Source organism: Lissotriton helveticus, chromosome 6 (assembly GCF_964261635.1).
Source record: "Lissotriton helveticus chromosome 6, aLisHel1.1, whole genome shotgun sequence".
NCBI lineage: Eukaryota > Metazoa > Chordata > Amphibia > Caudata > Salamandridae > Lissotriton > Lissotriton helveticus.
Window position 1 is genome coordinate 1,330,431,906 of NC_136067.1, and position 15,070 is coordinate 1,330,446,975.

The 15,070-nt window shown below is 49.9% G+C and overlaps 1 protein-coding gene across 7 annotated transcripts in view; it reads left to right on the forward strand.

Moving 5' to 3' along the window:
• The window catches only part of MAP4K3 (mitogen-activated protein kinase kinase kinase kinase 3), a 1,422,157-nt gene that overhangs the window by 292,272 nt on the left and 1,114,815 nt on the right, over window positions 1-15,070 (forward strand). For all 7 annotated transcript variants that reach the window (XM_078649063.1, XM_078649064.1, XM_078649058.1 and 4 more), the window contains exon 5: window positions 3,346-3,401. In XM_078649063.1, the coding sequence (XP_078505189.1) occupies window positions 3,346-3,401 (56 nt within the window). The remainder of the gene's footprint in view (window positions 1-3,345; window positions 3,402-15,070) is intronic.

Here is a 15,070-nt window from a genome sequence, read left to right on the forward strand (position 1 = left end):
CTTTGGGCGCCGGAAATGTTTACCCTCAGCTGGTTGCAGTTGGTGGGGCCCCTGGTTCTGAGTCTGCAGGCGTCGTCTGGTTCGTCGAGGAGGGTCTTTGGGCACTGGACTTCGGGTTCCAGTCGCCGGGGGGACGTCCTCGTGGTCTTAGATCGCACGGGCCGGGCTCGGCGGGTGCAGAGTGGGCTGTTCCGGAGCTTCCTGGCTGGCACCAGGGGGATTGTTGCAGCGGAGCCTATGCTGATAGGAGTCCCAATCTTCGAGAGGGTCAAGGCAAGCAGGTCCTCTGGGTGTCCCAAGGTTGCTGTCCGCAGGAGTCACCGGGATTATGCAGGAGCAGGTTCCAGGATCGACAGGCCGGTAGGGCTGGGGCCAAGTCAGTTGGGGTCGTCCTGTTGTTAGCAGCTGCACGGCGGGTCTTCTTCTTCTTGATCTTCTTTTCTTACCGGGATCTGAGGAAGGAAGGTTCAAGGAGCCCCTAAATACTGAATTTAGGGGCGTTTACAGGTAGGGCAAGGACAGGGACCAAAAGGTCCCTGTCCTGGGGTGGGTACACCCCCTAGCCTGCTCCTCTCCTGTGGGAGGGGGGCAGGAGCCCAGCTGTGATCCGGCAGGGCTCCCCATCTTCAAGATGGCCGGAGCACGGGGTCGTGCTTCACCTTGTCTCCCCCACCTGAGGGGTGGGGTTGGCACAGGTTGCCCCCCCCCCCTTCCTGACGTAGTTTTTCCCGCCAGTCTTCCCGCCAGAGTGGGGGTCAGGACTGGTGGGGGCTAGTTGCTGGGTACAGCAAATGGTCTGGAGAAGCTCACTTAGGCGGAAGGCCTTTGAAGCCTCCCCCTGCCCATCCTGGGGGAGGAGACCTAGCTCCTCGCCTAGGATGTGCATTGTTGCAGGCCCAGGAGAGCAGGGGGCTCTCCACCCAGGGGTCCAGCAACATGTCTGCTGTGTGGTAGCCTAGGCAGCCTCTCAGTCCAGACGTGGATTGTGGTTATGTTTCAGGGGGCATCTCTAAGATGCCCTCTGTGGTGCATTTTTCATTAAATCCGACACTGGCATCAGTGTGTATTTAATGTGCTGAGAAGTTTGATACCAAACTTGTCAGTCTTCAGTCTAGCCATTATGGTGTTGTGGAGTTCGTAATGTCGACCTCCCAGCACCATATACTCTTAATGGCATCACTGCACTTACAGTGCCCAGGAATGGCCCTGGAAACTGTAGGGGCACAGGGCTCATGCACCTGTGCCCACACTACTGGCATAGGGCACCCAGCTAGAGGAGTGACTGATTTATGCCAGGGCAGTGGGTTTGTGGGCATGGCACACAGGGATGTGTGCCATGTTTACTCTTTGTTTAGTTCTGTACTTAGGCACTCAGCCTGCAAAGGCAGGGTGCGGGTGCCAGGGTACAGTGCCCCTAAGGGTGGCACAATAAGTGCTGCAGCCCTTAGGGGTCTTCTCTAGTCACCATGCCCTGGGTACCCAGGGTACCATTTACTAGGGGCTGACAGGTGGCCAGAGATGCCGATTGGATTTTAGTTCAACACAGTTTTAGGGAAGGAACACAGGCCCTGAGTACCTGGTTGGCAGGAGCCCAGGGCACACTCAGTCAAAGCACATCAGCAGTCAGAAAAAAGTGGGGGCATACCAGTGCAAGAAAGATGGCACTTTCTCCCACGAGCATCTTTTACGGATCTGGGATTAGCATTCACTACGGTCAAGACTGCCTGTAGAGGTGTTTGGATAAGATAAACTTGTTTTTTAGTTCTCTGCTAGACAGTGCATGCGCTGTCTCGAAGAGACGTGTTGTGTTTTATCTCTGGGCTTCAGCCCACCAATAGGCCTACCATTGCCTCCCTCCTTTGCCAGTCTTATACCCATTGTCCCCATGTGTTCATGGCATACATGCATCATCCCTCCTCTTGTCTTTAGCCCTCCCCAAGAAAATGGACCATGTACTTGTATCCATCCACTGCTCCCTTTTAGAAGCTACTGTTTTTCTTTGTGTGTTGAGAACTCAAATGAGTGCTCATGTTTTTACAAAGCTCTGTCTTCTCCCAACAGGGCTTCATTTCAAACTGCTCTCGTTTTTTTTACTTTTGTGTTCTTTCTTAAAAAACACCCATTTCACTATATCCAACAAAAGTGAAAGGATCATTGCTATTTTAACAATATTGGTCGTGTTTAGCAACAAAACAAACGCATGCAATGAAATGGCATTTTACAGTGTGGTGGGTCTCTCTAGTGTTTGAAAATGTAATATCCCACACAGTATCCCATCACATTCTATTTGCATTATACAGCACAAGCTCGATCCTAGCACTTTTTTACATGACTTTCGGCCATGCTGAACAGCACCCGTGCTGCTGTTCACCATGGCTAAAAAGACGTTGACATTGACAACACCAATAGGGTTTGGATTGCTGAGACCTATTGGTTTGCCAATGCTTGCTTTTTTGTCATACCATTCTGAAGAACTTGTATGTCTTTTATTTTGTAAAAAATTCTTAGTAGTCTTCTCATGAGGGTGCATTGGTAAGTGCAGGTTACTGACTGCAGTGACTCTCACTGGTAGTCCCTCGTTTTGCTTTCATCATCTGACCCACCAGCAAATCAAATCCGTGGCATCCAATGATTTGAAATGACAGTTCGACTCTGTAAGAAGGCACCCACTTTCCCATTGTTGGTCCAGCTGTCCTGTGAATATAGAGGAGGGGTTTCAAGGAAAATAGTGCAAGAGAAACTGTGATGAGGAACTTCTACTTTTTAATTGAGCAAAAAAGATTATTTTTTCCCCACAAAAATAGCAGAGGCCAATCAAGGGCCATATTACATAGATTGCCTTGGAGGTGCATGCATAAGGCGTGTGTCCCCTTTTTCGAAGCCCCGGGCACTGTAGAATTACAGAAGGCCCATAGACAAATGGAGGTGCACTGAGTGTCTGGCACAAAGATGTAGCACACTGGACATTCACCCGAGGATAATCACTGCAAGTGGAGAAGGGGGTCTCTTGGATGCCACAGACATCCCCTTCTAGGCGGATGCAGTCACTCACGGCATTTGCCTGCAGGGAGATCTCTATTATCCTTTGAAGTGTAGGCTGGGTGTCACCTATGCTGTGAAAGACGGAGTGGCTGCTTTGAAGGGAGGCTCTTTTTATTAATGCTCTACTCCGAGCATAATTGCAAATTTGTCAACTCACTATTGTGCCCACTGCACTGCAGTAAAATTGCACTGCGTCTATAATGGGGCCAGTATGTCATAAGTGTAATACAGTAGGTATGCCTGTTAAAATTTTGAATGAGTTATCAAATGATAATGTATAACCCATGATTTGTTTTCTTACAGTAACTGGTCCTCTGTCAGAACAACAGATTGCTTATGTTTCCAGGGAAACACTACAGGTATTTAACTCTCTTCATTTCAGTTAGTACGTATGTTAAAGCTGTTTATTCCTGTGCAGTGTCCACATGAAACCACTGTAATTACATTTCTTTCAACATGTTTTTTCCATGTTTACCTCTTTTCTCTTAACTATAAGAGATACCGCATCATTCTAATAACCCCATGCTTTGGCAAACGAAAAAACGAATACATTCTGCTGTCTAAGTGTTAGCCTCTGGCCAACATGGCACATCTCTAAAGGTATTCTAACAAGGTAATTATGCAGGAAGAAGATTTTGTTTATTGACTTAGTTGCCAATCTTGGATGCTACTCCTGACTTCTTGACCAAGAAGGCTGTTTGGCAGCTGAGAGAAACCAGAGCAGCTTGTCATCTTGAATTCAGGTGGAAGGCCCAAGAACAATTTGAAATCTATATCTAAAAGAGACAATTAGTTATGGATTCCTCACCTTAGAATTATCCCCAGGCGTCAGACTGGATCCGGAGAATTTTATCCTCAGCAATACCTCTGCGTGTCGATAGGTGGCGTCGGTCGACTGTGCGTTCGTCGTTGGCATCGTGGTCGCCCGAATGATATTGCGTTATCTACTTAGACACCGCCCTAGCGCGCTGACGTCAGTTCTTTCTTTTTTCGCGCGAGCCAGCGCAGATCTGGAGAGAGCGGCACCTAGAGTCACTTTTTGGCTCAGTTTTTTGCTACTCTTGGCGATCGACTCCTGGTGCACAGAGGGATGTCACGTCGGACCGGCTTCAAGACTTGTGATTCCTGTCACAAACTGATGTCGGTCACGGACCCGCACCTCGTGTGCCTTTGGTGCCTGGAGCATGACCATGACCCAAAGTCGTGCGCCGACAGCCGAGCCATGAACCCGAAGTCTTTGCGGGAGCGGTCCCAAAAGCGTCTCCAGCCCCGGCAGTCCGCTCTGCGCCGTTCAAGGTCCCAGTTGAGAGGGAGGCTACGGGATCGGTCACTGAGCCACCACCACCACTCGTCATCGAAGTCTTCGTCTTTGGGTAAGTCGAAGCACAAGAAGAAGGCGAAGAAGCATTGTCACTCTTCGCGTTTTCCCTGCCCGTCGTCCGACGCAGGACGCGAAAGGGAGTCGTCTGGCTCCGCCTGCAGAGCCTATTGGGTTGACTCTGGCCTTCCCTCCCTTTCCAGGACCCGGAGCGACCCTGCCCAGCTTCAAAGCTGTTACCAAGCCTTACATTCTATCTTTGGGCACGCCCATGGGCACCGCAGACTCGGTTGGGGGTTCTAGGCCTTTGATTTCGGCGGCTTCGGTGCCACAGGGCCCCCAAGGATGCAGGCCTGGATCCGGATCGGACACCTCCCCCGGCGCCGAATCCAGTGACGACTCCCCCACCGCCTCCGGCGCCGTTGTGTTCCCAGCCAACGCCGACACCGGCCTCCCCCTCGATGAGGACACCGCGCCGGACCGACGCCAGGACTGGTACTTTTGCACCCTGTGCTCTCCTGATGTTTCCTACCGGCCTTAGTTTCTTACGCACTGGTGTTGAGTAGGGCAGCTGAGGCCCTAAACCTCGAGCTTCCTACAGTGGCGGTCAGGACTAACCTCCTGACAGAGGTGCTTCAACCGGCAGCAGCCTCCTCGGAGCCCCTACTGCCGTTGAATGAGACCTTTACGGACATCTTTTGGGCACTTGGTCCAAGCCTAATACAGGGGCTCCCTTGGACAAGATGATTGCCCGACGCCACCGCCTGGCCCCGGGCAACCCCATTTTCCTCTCTTCTCCATCCTGTACCTGAGAGCTTGGTAGTCCAAGCCTCCACGCCCAAAGGCGCATTCCCTAACACACCACCTAATAGGGAATCCAAGAAGTTGGACCACCTTGGGAAGAAGATATTTTCTTCCTCCAGCTTGGGACTGCCGTCAGTGAACACCGCATGCCTGTTGGGCCGTTACTCCCACTCGGTGTGGGGCACGGTTGCGCAGGTGCTGGCACAGTGTCCGGAGGAGGCCCGGGCCGTGCTCTCCCGTGCAGTTGCCGAAGGGAGAAATGCAGTGAAGTTCACCATCCGTGTGGGCTGGACACCGCCGACCCCCTGGGCAGGACAATTTCCATGTCAGTAGCACTGAGACGCTATGCGTGGTTTAGGTCCACTGGTTTTTCAGGGGATGTCCAAGCAACGCTTTTGGACATGCCCTTTGCCTGTTTGGCGACAAGGCAGACAACGCGCTCGAGCGCTTTAAGGATTACAGGGCTACGGCCAGATCCTTGGGCCTCGCTTCCACCTCGGTGCAGTCTACTTTTCACCCATTTCGTGGCTATGGAAGGGGTGCCACGCAACGTTCCGCCCAGAGGCACAGGCTTGTGCAGGCTGTCCAACCTCTGCACCGCCGTGGCTCAGAGGGCCAGCGGGCGGGCCAATCCACTAGCGCCCCCTCTGCAGCAGCTTCCAAACCCTCCTGGTCTGACCTTTCAGGCCCATCACTCGCCAGTGGGCGACAGGATTCGCCATCCCCTTCCCTACTGGCTCAAAATCATATCGGACAGGTGGGTTTTGCAGATAGTCTGACGGGGCTACTTCCTACCCTTCGAGAATACCCCTTTATTCATGCCACCTCAATCCCATCGCATGTCAGTGGATCACCTGGCCCTACTCCAAGTTACAGCTCTTTTGGCCTAGGGAGCCATTGAGCGCGTTCCTGTCCCAGAAGTAGGTTGTGGTTGTTATTCCCACTACTTTCTGGTGTACAAGAAGGACAAGGGCCTGCGTACTATCTTGCATCTCAGGAGCGTCAACTGCTTGCTTTGGATGGAGAAGTTCAAGATGTTGACTCTGGCTCAGGTCCTGTCTGCTTTCGACCCTGGAGACTGGATGGTAGCGTTGGACTTGCAGGACGCTTATTTTCACATCCCCGTCCTGCTGGCCCACCGGTGTTACCTGCGGTGCTCAGTAGGCCACGAGCATTTTCAGTTTACCGCGCTCCACTTTGGCCTTACCAGTGCCCCTCGGGTGTTCACGAAAGAGATGGCGGTGGTCGCAGCTCATCTGCGCAGATCAGGGGTTCCAGTCTTCCCCTATCTCGACGACTGGCTGTTAAAGGTGGGGTCGCCCCAGGCAGTTGTCTCCCTCTGCCAGACCACGGCGGACCTCCTGCATTAGCTGGGGTTCACTATCAATGTGCCGAAGTCTCACCTGACTCCCTCTCAGAAGCTCCTTTTCATCGGAGCGGTCTGGACAAGGCGCAGTTCAGGTTTATCCTTCTGAACAGCGAGCCCGGAATAGTCGGGCTGTGAGTCGGATCTTTCGGCCTCTATCCCGGGTTTCGGTCAAAATGACCCTGAGGCTACTGGGCCTCATGGCTTCCTGCATGCTGCTGGTGGATCATGCCAGGTTGCCTATGCGGGCTCTGTAGTGGGACCTGAAATTCCAGTAGGCACAGCATCAGGGGAGTCTGATTGCGTCCAGATCTCGGAGGGCAATGCTCACCAATTGCAGTGGTGGCTCCCGAACCAGGATTGGGTCAATGGCAGATCCCTCGCCCTTCCCCAACCAGAGTTTACAATGGTGACCGATGCATCACTTCTGGGGTGGGGCTGCCACATGGGAGAGGCGGAGATCAGAGGCCTCTGGTCTCCGGGGGAGTCGTCGCTCAGCATCAACCTTCTGGAGCTTTGGGCGATTTGTCTTGCACTAAAGGCATTCCTTCCCTCTGTCCGGGGAAGAGTAGTGCAGGTGTTCACGGACAACACCTCCGCCATGTGCTACTGCAACAAACAGGGCGGGGTGGGGTTGTGGACCCCTTGTCAGGAGGCTCTCTGCCTTTGGATAATAATAATAATACCAGCATTTGTAAAGCCCACAGCTACCTGTGGAGAGACTTCCTGGCGCTGGGGGATGTCTGGAAGATTAAGTGGGCTATTTCCCAGAGTCATATGGTGCTGGGCTAACCTGCTGCCGGTGATCGAACCGTGAACCCTGTGGTCCGGAGTCAGGCACTCTGGCCGCTGTGCAACACCTCTTCCATTTCTCATCAACCTTCTGGAGCTTTGGGCGATTCGTCTTGTACTCAAGGCATTCCTTCCCTCTGTCTGGGGAAGAGTAGTGCAGGTGTTCACGGACAACACCACCGCCATGTGGTACTGCAACAAACAGGGCGGGGTGGGGTTGTGGACCCTATGTCAGGAGGCTTTCTGCCTCTGGACATGGCTGGAACATCAGGGCATATCGCTGATGGTTCAACACCTGGCAGGTCCTCTGAACACCAAAGTGGACAAACTCAGCCGCAGGTGCATGATGGATCACGAATGGAGTCTTCACTCTGAGGTGGTGCAAGGTCTCTTTCATCAGTATGGAGAGCCTTTGTTAGATCTGTTCGCCACCGAAGAGAACGCACAATGTCAGCAGTTCTTCGCGTTGGAATTTCCAAAACGGCACACGCTAGGCGACGCTTTTCATCGCGAGTGGAGTTGTGGTCTTCTATATGCCTTCCCGCCTATACCACTTCCACCCAGAGTGCCGAAGCAGATCAAGCGTGACTGTGCCCATGTCATTTGTGTGGCTCCGGGTTGGGAACAAATAGTCTGGTATCCAGAGTTCTTACACATGGCTATCGATCCTCCGATCAGACTACCTCTTCGGGAGGATCTTCTGTCGCAGCAGCAGGGGACGGTCCTCCACCCGAACCTGCCCAGCCTCCACCTCCTTGCGTAGAGATTGAGCGGCAGCAGTTGATGGCTTTCGACCTTACTCTCGAAGTCTGTAAAGTTATCTTGGCAGTCAGGCGTCCCTCCAATAAAACTGTATATGCCTGCAAGTGGAACAAGTTTGTGGCATGGCGCACTGCAAAGGCTGTGGATCCCCTTTCCGCCCCTCTTTCTAAGGTTCTCTTGTTCCTCCTTTCTTTGGCCCAACAGGACTCTGTTCTGTGCACTACTCTCAGCCATTTCAGTCATTCTTTGGATTCCTGATCAACCTTCTCTTTTCAAGTCCCCTGTTATAAATAGATTCCTTAAGGGCATTACTCATCTCTAACCTCCTATTCCTTTCGTAATGCCTCAGTGGGACTTGAACTTGGGTCTGACTTATCTTATATGCGCTCTCTTTGAGCCACTTCATAATTGTCCCCTCAGACTTTTAACTTTGAAAACTGCCTTCTTGGTTGCTATCACCTCTGTTCGCAGGGTGAGTGAGCTTCAAGCCCTTACTTCTAAACCTCCTTTCTTGACTGTTCATCCGGACAAGGTTGTCCTTCGCACTAGGCCTTTTTTCCTTCCCAAAATGGTTACCTCTTTCCACATAGGACAGACCATAACTTTTCCCACCTTCTTTCCTCCTCAGCATCCTTCTAAAGAGGAAGAGCGGCTCCACTGTCTGGATCCAAAACGTGCACTTTCCTTCTATATAGATCGCACAAGACAATTCCGGGTGGATGACCAAATCTTTGTTGGCTATGTAGGCGCCATGTAAGGTGGGCTGTACAAAAACAGACCATCTCTCAATGGGTCGTTCTTTGTATAAAAATCTTCAATTTTTTGGCGAAAAAAGAACCTCCAGTAGGGTTGCGTGCCCATTCCACCAGGGCAAAGGCAGCTACTACTGCTTTAGGACATGGAGTCCCCCTTCATGACATCTGCCAGGCAGCTACGTGGTCTTCATTGCACACGTTTACCAAACACTACTGCCTGGACAGCCAGGTCCGGAGAAACGGCTTCTTCGGCCGTTCGGTTCTCCATGGATTTCTGGTGTAAACTTGGTTCGCAGACCCACCACCAGGGTTGGTATTGCTGGGGGTATCTTTTCTAAGGTGAGGAATCCATAACTAATTGTCTCTTTCAGATGAACAAGTTACTTACCTTTGGTAACAATATATCTGTAAGAGACATAGATTAGTTATGGATTCCTCACCGCCCCACTCATCCTCCCCGTTCTGTGAACTGACTTCTAGAGTCGTGGTACTCCTGGCGGCCCGGCAGGCCTTCCTTGGCACCCCGCGGATCTTGCAGGTAATGTACCAATGGCCCCCCAGAGAGAGAGAGTGGAGAGAGAGAGTGTCGAGAGAGAAAGAGAGAGTGGAGAGAGAGACAGAGTGAAGAGAGTGGCGGGAGAGATTGGAGAGAATGAGAGAGTGGAGAGATAGCGGAGAGAAAGAGTGGAGAGAGTGGAGAGAGAGGGAGAAAGTGGAGAGAGAGAGAGAGAGAGAGAGAGAGAAAGTGGAGAGAGAGTGAGTGGAGAGAGTGAGTGGAGAGCGAGAGAAAAAGTGGAGAGCGAGAGCGTGGAGAGAGTGAGGATGGAGAGAGTCGAGAGAGTCGAAAGAGAGTCGAGAGAGAACGAGGGTGGAGAGAGAAAGTGGAGAGAGTAGAGAGACTGACTGACTTAGAGACTGACTCAGAGAGAGAGGGACTAACAGAAAGACTGACTGACTAAGAGAGACTGACGGAGAGAGACTGACGGAGAGAGACTGGCGGAGAGAGACTGGCGGAGAGAGACTGGCGGAGAGAGACTGGCGGAGAGAGACTGACGGAGAGAGACTGACGGAGAGAGACTGACGGACAGAGAGAGACTGACTGACAGAGACTGACGGAGAGAGACTGACGGACAGAGAGAGACTGACTGACAGAGACTGACTGTCTTAGGGTGAGAGAGAGAGACTGACTGACCGAGAGAGACTGACTGACTAAGAGAGAGAGAGATTGGCTGCGAGAGACTGACATGGAAACACTGACTGACAGAGAGACTGACTGACTGACAGAGAGACTGACTGACAGAGAGACTGACTGACAGAGAGACTGACTGACAGTGCTGACTGACTAACAGAGACTGACTGACTAACAGAGACTGACTGCCTGAGGGAGAGAGAGAGAGAGACTACCTGACTGAGAGAGACTGACTGACTGAGAGAGACTGACTGACTGACAGAGAGACAGACAGAGAGAGAGCGAGAGACTGACTGACAGAAAGAGAGAGACTGACTGACAGAAAGAGAGAGACTGACAGAGAGAGAGACTGACTGACAGAAAGAGAAAGACTGACGGAGAGAGATTGACTGACTGAGAGAGAACTGACAGAGAGAACTGACTGACTGATAGAGGGAGAGAGACTGACTGACAGAGGGAGAGAGACTGACTGTTAGAGAGAGATTGACTGTTAGAGATAGAGACTGACTGACTGACTGACTGACAGACTGAGGGAGAGAGACTGACTGACTGACAGAGAGACTGACTGAATAACTGAGAGAGAGACTGACTGACAGAGAGAGATTGTGATGGAATTGGGGTCAAAGTGTGTATGAAGCTATGCAATGCCTCTTAAGATTGCTATTGTCTGCTGATAAAAATGTATTACCAAAATTTGCTCTTTGTAGTTACATCTGTTTTTGAAATACAGCATTGTCTAATGTTTTGAAACTGGTTGATTTATTTTTTTACTCTAGCCCCACCTCCCACTGACCCCACCCCCACTGACCCCACCCCTACCGGTGCGGCCCTCGGCCGCAAACCACACTGTATTCTTGGCCCGCGACAGAAAGTTTGTGAGTACCCATGTTCTAGAGTAAGGGACTCCCTTTCAGAGCCCTAGTTTTCGTGCACCAGTGGTCAGTGTCTTGCATGGCTCTGCGCTTCTGGCGTGGAATGTTGTGTAAAGAACTGCTGTCAGCGCGTGAGGGCGGCGTCTAAGTCGATACCGTTATGTCATTCCGGCGACCCCAATGCGACTGACGAGCGTGGTGTCGAACGACACCACCTATCGATGTTTGGAGGAACTGCTGAAAAATAAATTCTCCGGATTCAGTTTGATGCCTGGGGGTAATTCTAAGGTGAAGAATCCATAACTAACCTATGTCTCGTACAGATATACAGTTACCAAAGGTAAGTTACTTGTTTGTTTTTTCTGCCCGGGGGACCCCCACTACTATAGGGCCAGCACGAAGACTCCTATGAACCCTTCCATCGAAGTTTGAGAAGAAAATTGGAAAATTAAAGGTCAGGCACTCTCAGCATACCTACCATCTTAGAGCCAAGAAAAAATCCAGTTTAACCCCTTAATTGCTGCCGTCGGCCAACGGTCGTCACGGCCACTACCTCCCCAGTGCTGCGCACGACCGTTGGACGTCCATTCAGCACTAGTTCCAATGGACAGCGCAGCACTGGGGAGGTCTATTTACAACGCTTTAAAGGGGTTAAGGATCCTCCAGGCCATTTGGCCCAAGTGTCATGGCAAACAACCACAAACTGTTAGGGACCTATGCCGATTTCGTCTGTTAGGGTCAGAAAAACAGTTATCACCCAGCCGCAACAGACAAAGTAACGGAAAACCAGACTCCCAACCATATGATTACCATGGCCGTGTCAATCCGAAATATAGATAAAAGTGCAGGACAGAAGTGCCTACTTCATAGACTCATTAAAAAGGCCCTGCGCATGAAACACATAAGCTACACTACTACATTTTTATTTTCGTTTGAGCCACCAAGCATGCGTGTGACATATGCGACCTCACTGACAACAAGCATGACGATCTATTCATCACAGAGACCTTGTTTACAGACACTTCCTCCACAGCTTTTTAGCAAATTCTGCTTCACAACTGCACCCTTACCCTAAGCAGTACAGCTTTAGTCGGAGAGGGAGAGTTATCTATCGTGTACAAAGAAAGCATCAACACTATAAGAATCACCCTCAAACCCTACACAATGTATGATACAGGCCTCCAGATACATGTATCTCCTCGCATCACAAAACCCTCACATGCTATTCCCCATCTTCCTCTGCTAAAGCCTTTTTCAATGAGTACTTACTGTGTCCCAACCTCCTCCTGCTGTCCCCTTATTTTCTACTAGCTAATGACTTTAACTTCTGACTTGAAGGCTTGACTTAGACCACATACTACATTTAGAAGTTCTATTCACAGTGCTTAATATGAGAAGTTTGTTGCAATTGGGGGCCACCATCACTCATTTTAGGCACAGACACTTTGTTCAAGGGCAAGAAAAGGGGAAAGAAGGTGGCAGAGCAATATGGAAAAACAGAGACAAGGTGAGGGCAGAAAAGGACCAGCAGCAGTAGGGTAAAGTGGTCTGCCTTGTCTGGTGGTGGATGAAAAAGGCATGGAGTAGACAACAGTTTCCAGAGGTTTTATATTTAACACCTCAACCTTCAGTAGTGCCTGCTGATGCCTTTGACCAAAATTTGAGCACTGGCCCATAATCTATTGCAAATTAAACACCGCCTATCCAAAATTTCCTTGACATCATACTACAACATGGAATAAAAGTAACATCAGATCTAGTTTTTGCCATTGAATGAAAAGTGTGTTTTATTATAGTTTCTACATATCAGGACTATTAAAGGCTCTATAAAGTGTGCAGGTAATATTTGGACATTGGACATTTCTGCTGCATGCCTCTAGTGATTTCAAGTTCCTCTTCTTTCTCTCAAGTTTATTAATATTATCCAGTATTATGGGTATCTTTCATAGATTCACATGCCTGAATCATTCCCCGTCGTCGGGGTGGGAGTCCCCGGTAAATAATTATAGTAATGTCACTTGGACATATACTTAGTACTAGGCCAGAGGCCTCACATTAGTAGCCTATCTATCCACATTGTCCAGGCGAAGGATATGACAAATTACTGAAAGAAAATTTGTGGAAACTTTTAGCTTCTTGGTGAATGGGGAAACATGCAGTGGTCAAGGACTACCATTTGAAATTAAACTAAAGCATCATAGATGAAGTCCCACTAACATCATTGTTTAATAAGATCTTAAATGGTAGTAAAATCACTGGTTCTTTTTTTAAAGATATAGTGGTAAGTTTCTTTTTTTTTAGAAAGGGCCAAAAGAAATATAAACTCTGAAGACCATAGTTCTCTTAGCCTTTTAAATTCAGACGATAAATTATTCATTACAACATAAATGTAGAGATTAACGATTTCAGGTAAAGGTTTAATCCACTTGGATCAGAAGGTTAATTTATGGACGACGCACTTCTACCAACACCAACTATCTCAATGAAGCAACAAGTTACTTCTCAGGAAGACATGGTGGCAATATTAATTTTGGTCACACAGCAGGCTTTTGAGTTTGTGAGATCGGAGGACTTGTTTCTCCTTTTCGCGAAGTTTAAAATACCGACTCCCCAGTTCTTAAAGGTACTGCCTAAATTTTAAAATAACACATCAGCCACAAGAAATGCGTTACTTACCTGTAACAGCAGTTATCCAGTATTGGTATCTTTCATAGATTCACATGCCTGAATCATTCCCCGTCGTCGCGGTGGGAGTCCCCGGTAAATAATTATAGTAATGTCACTTGGACATATACTTAGTACTAGGCCAGAGGCCTCACATTAGTAGCCTATCTAGGTCCTTATGTAAAAAGGACCAAACTTTGGCCAGTAGCCAATCAGCCACTATCACCCTCCTCACCTTCCTGGAAGGAGCCCTAGTCCCTCAGATTTTCTACCGCACGTCGTGCTACGGGAGTCTCCTCTGAGCTCTGCTCAGGTTTCTTCTTATATCTTTGGATTTTCCTAATATACTCTTCAAGTTTAGATTGGAAGGGAGTATTGGTAGTTAATATGTCTGCTACTCCTAAAAAAGGGCTGTTTAGACCCTGTGCCTCTTGTAGTAAAATGAGGCTACATATAGAGGACAAGCATGAAGATTGCTTGTATTGCCTCTATCCTCAGCATTCTGCCAAGGAATGTAAGATTTGTCGCACTCTCCCGGTCAAGACATTGAAGGACAGGGAAGGGCGTCTGCTTCTGTGGCTCCAGAGACTGAAGGACAAAGAGCATCTAGTCTCCTCAGGTGAGAGCGAGTGTTCCTTCAGGAGTTTCCACTCCTCTCCTAAAAGGCCTCTACAGACATCTCCAGATCAGTCTGTTGCGCCTCATCACAAGAAGCCACAGTCCATGGAGAGTCATCCTAAGGTCAAGCCTCAGAAACCTTCCCTTCAGGTGACAGACTTCAAGAAGCCTGCTATAGTGTCTTCTGGCCTGCCTGTGATGATGTCAACAGTCTCCATCTCGACATCCACGGCGTCTACTTTCTCCATGGCATCGACTACTACAACATCGTCGACGATGGGTAGGTCAATACCTTCTGTCATTCCTGTCAAAAAACCGTCGACGTCGCTTCCGACGGCGCTCCCGTCGACGCCTGCTTCATCGTCGACGAAGGCGAAGCTTCCAGCGTCGACGAAAATCCCATCGTCGACGAGGGATTCCTCGTCGAAGATCCCGTCGTCGACGAAGATACCGCCGTCGACGAAGACTACCTCGTCGGCGAGGACACCGTCGACGAAATCGTCGACACCACCGTCGACGGGCCCGTCGACGACGAGACCGTCGACGAAGCCATCGTCGTCGACTACTCCAGTGTCAACGCCGCCGTCGACGAAAAAATCGTCGTCGTCGACGAGGACATCGACGACGACGATGCAGTCGATGATGAAAATGCCGGACAAATCATCACAACTCGTAGATGCTCCACCGTCGACGGACACCGCGTCAACGGATCTACACTCTAAGGGCTCTCCTTCATTGAAGTATACATATACACAATTTAAAATGTCATCATGTTTAGTGACACCAGAGATGACCTCACCCAGCAAGGTCCAACAGCTGCTGCCAACGCAGTTTCTAGACACAGAAGATCCTGAAGCCATGTTTCCTATAGCATCAAGTCCCTCTCAT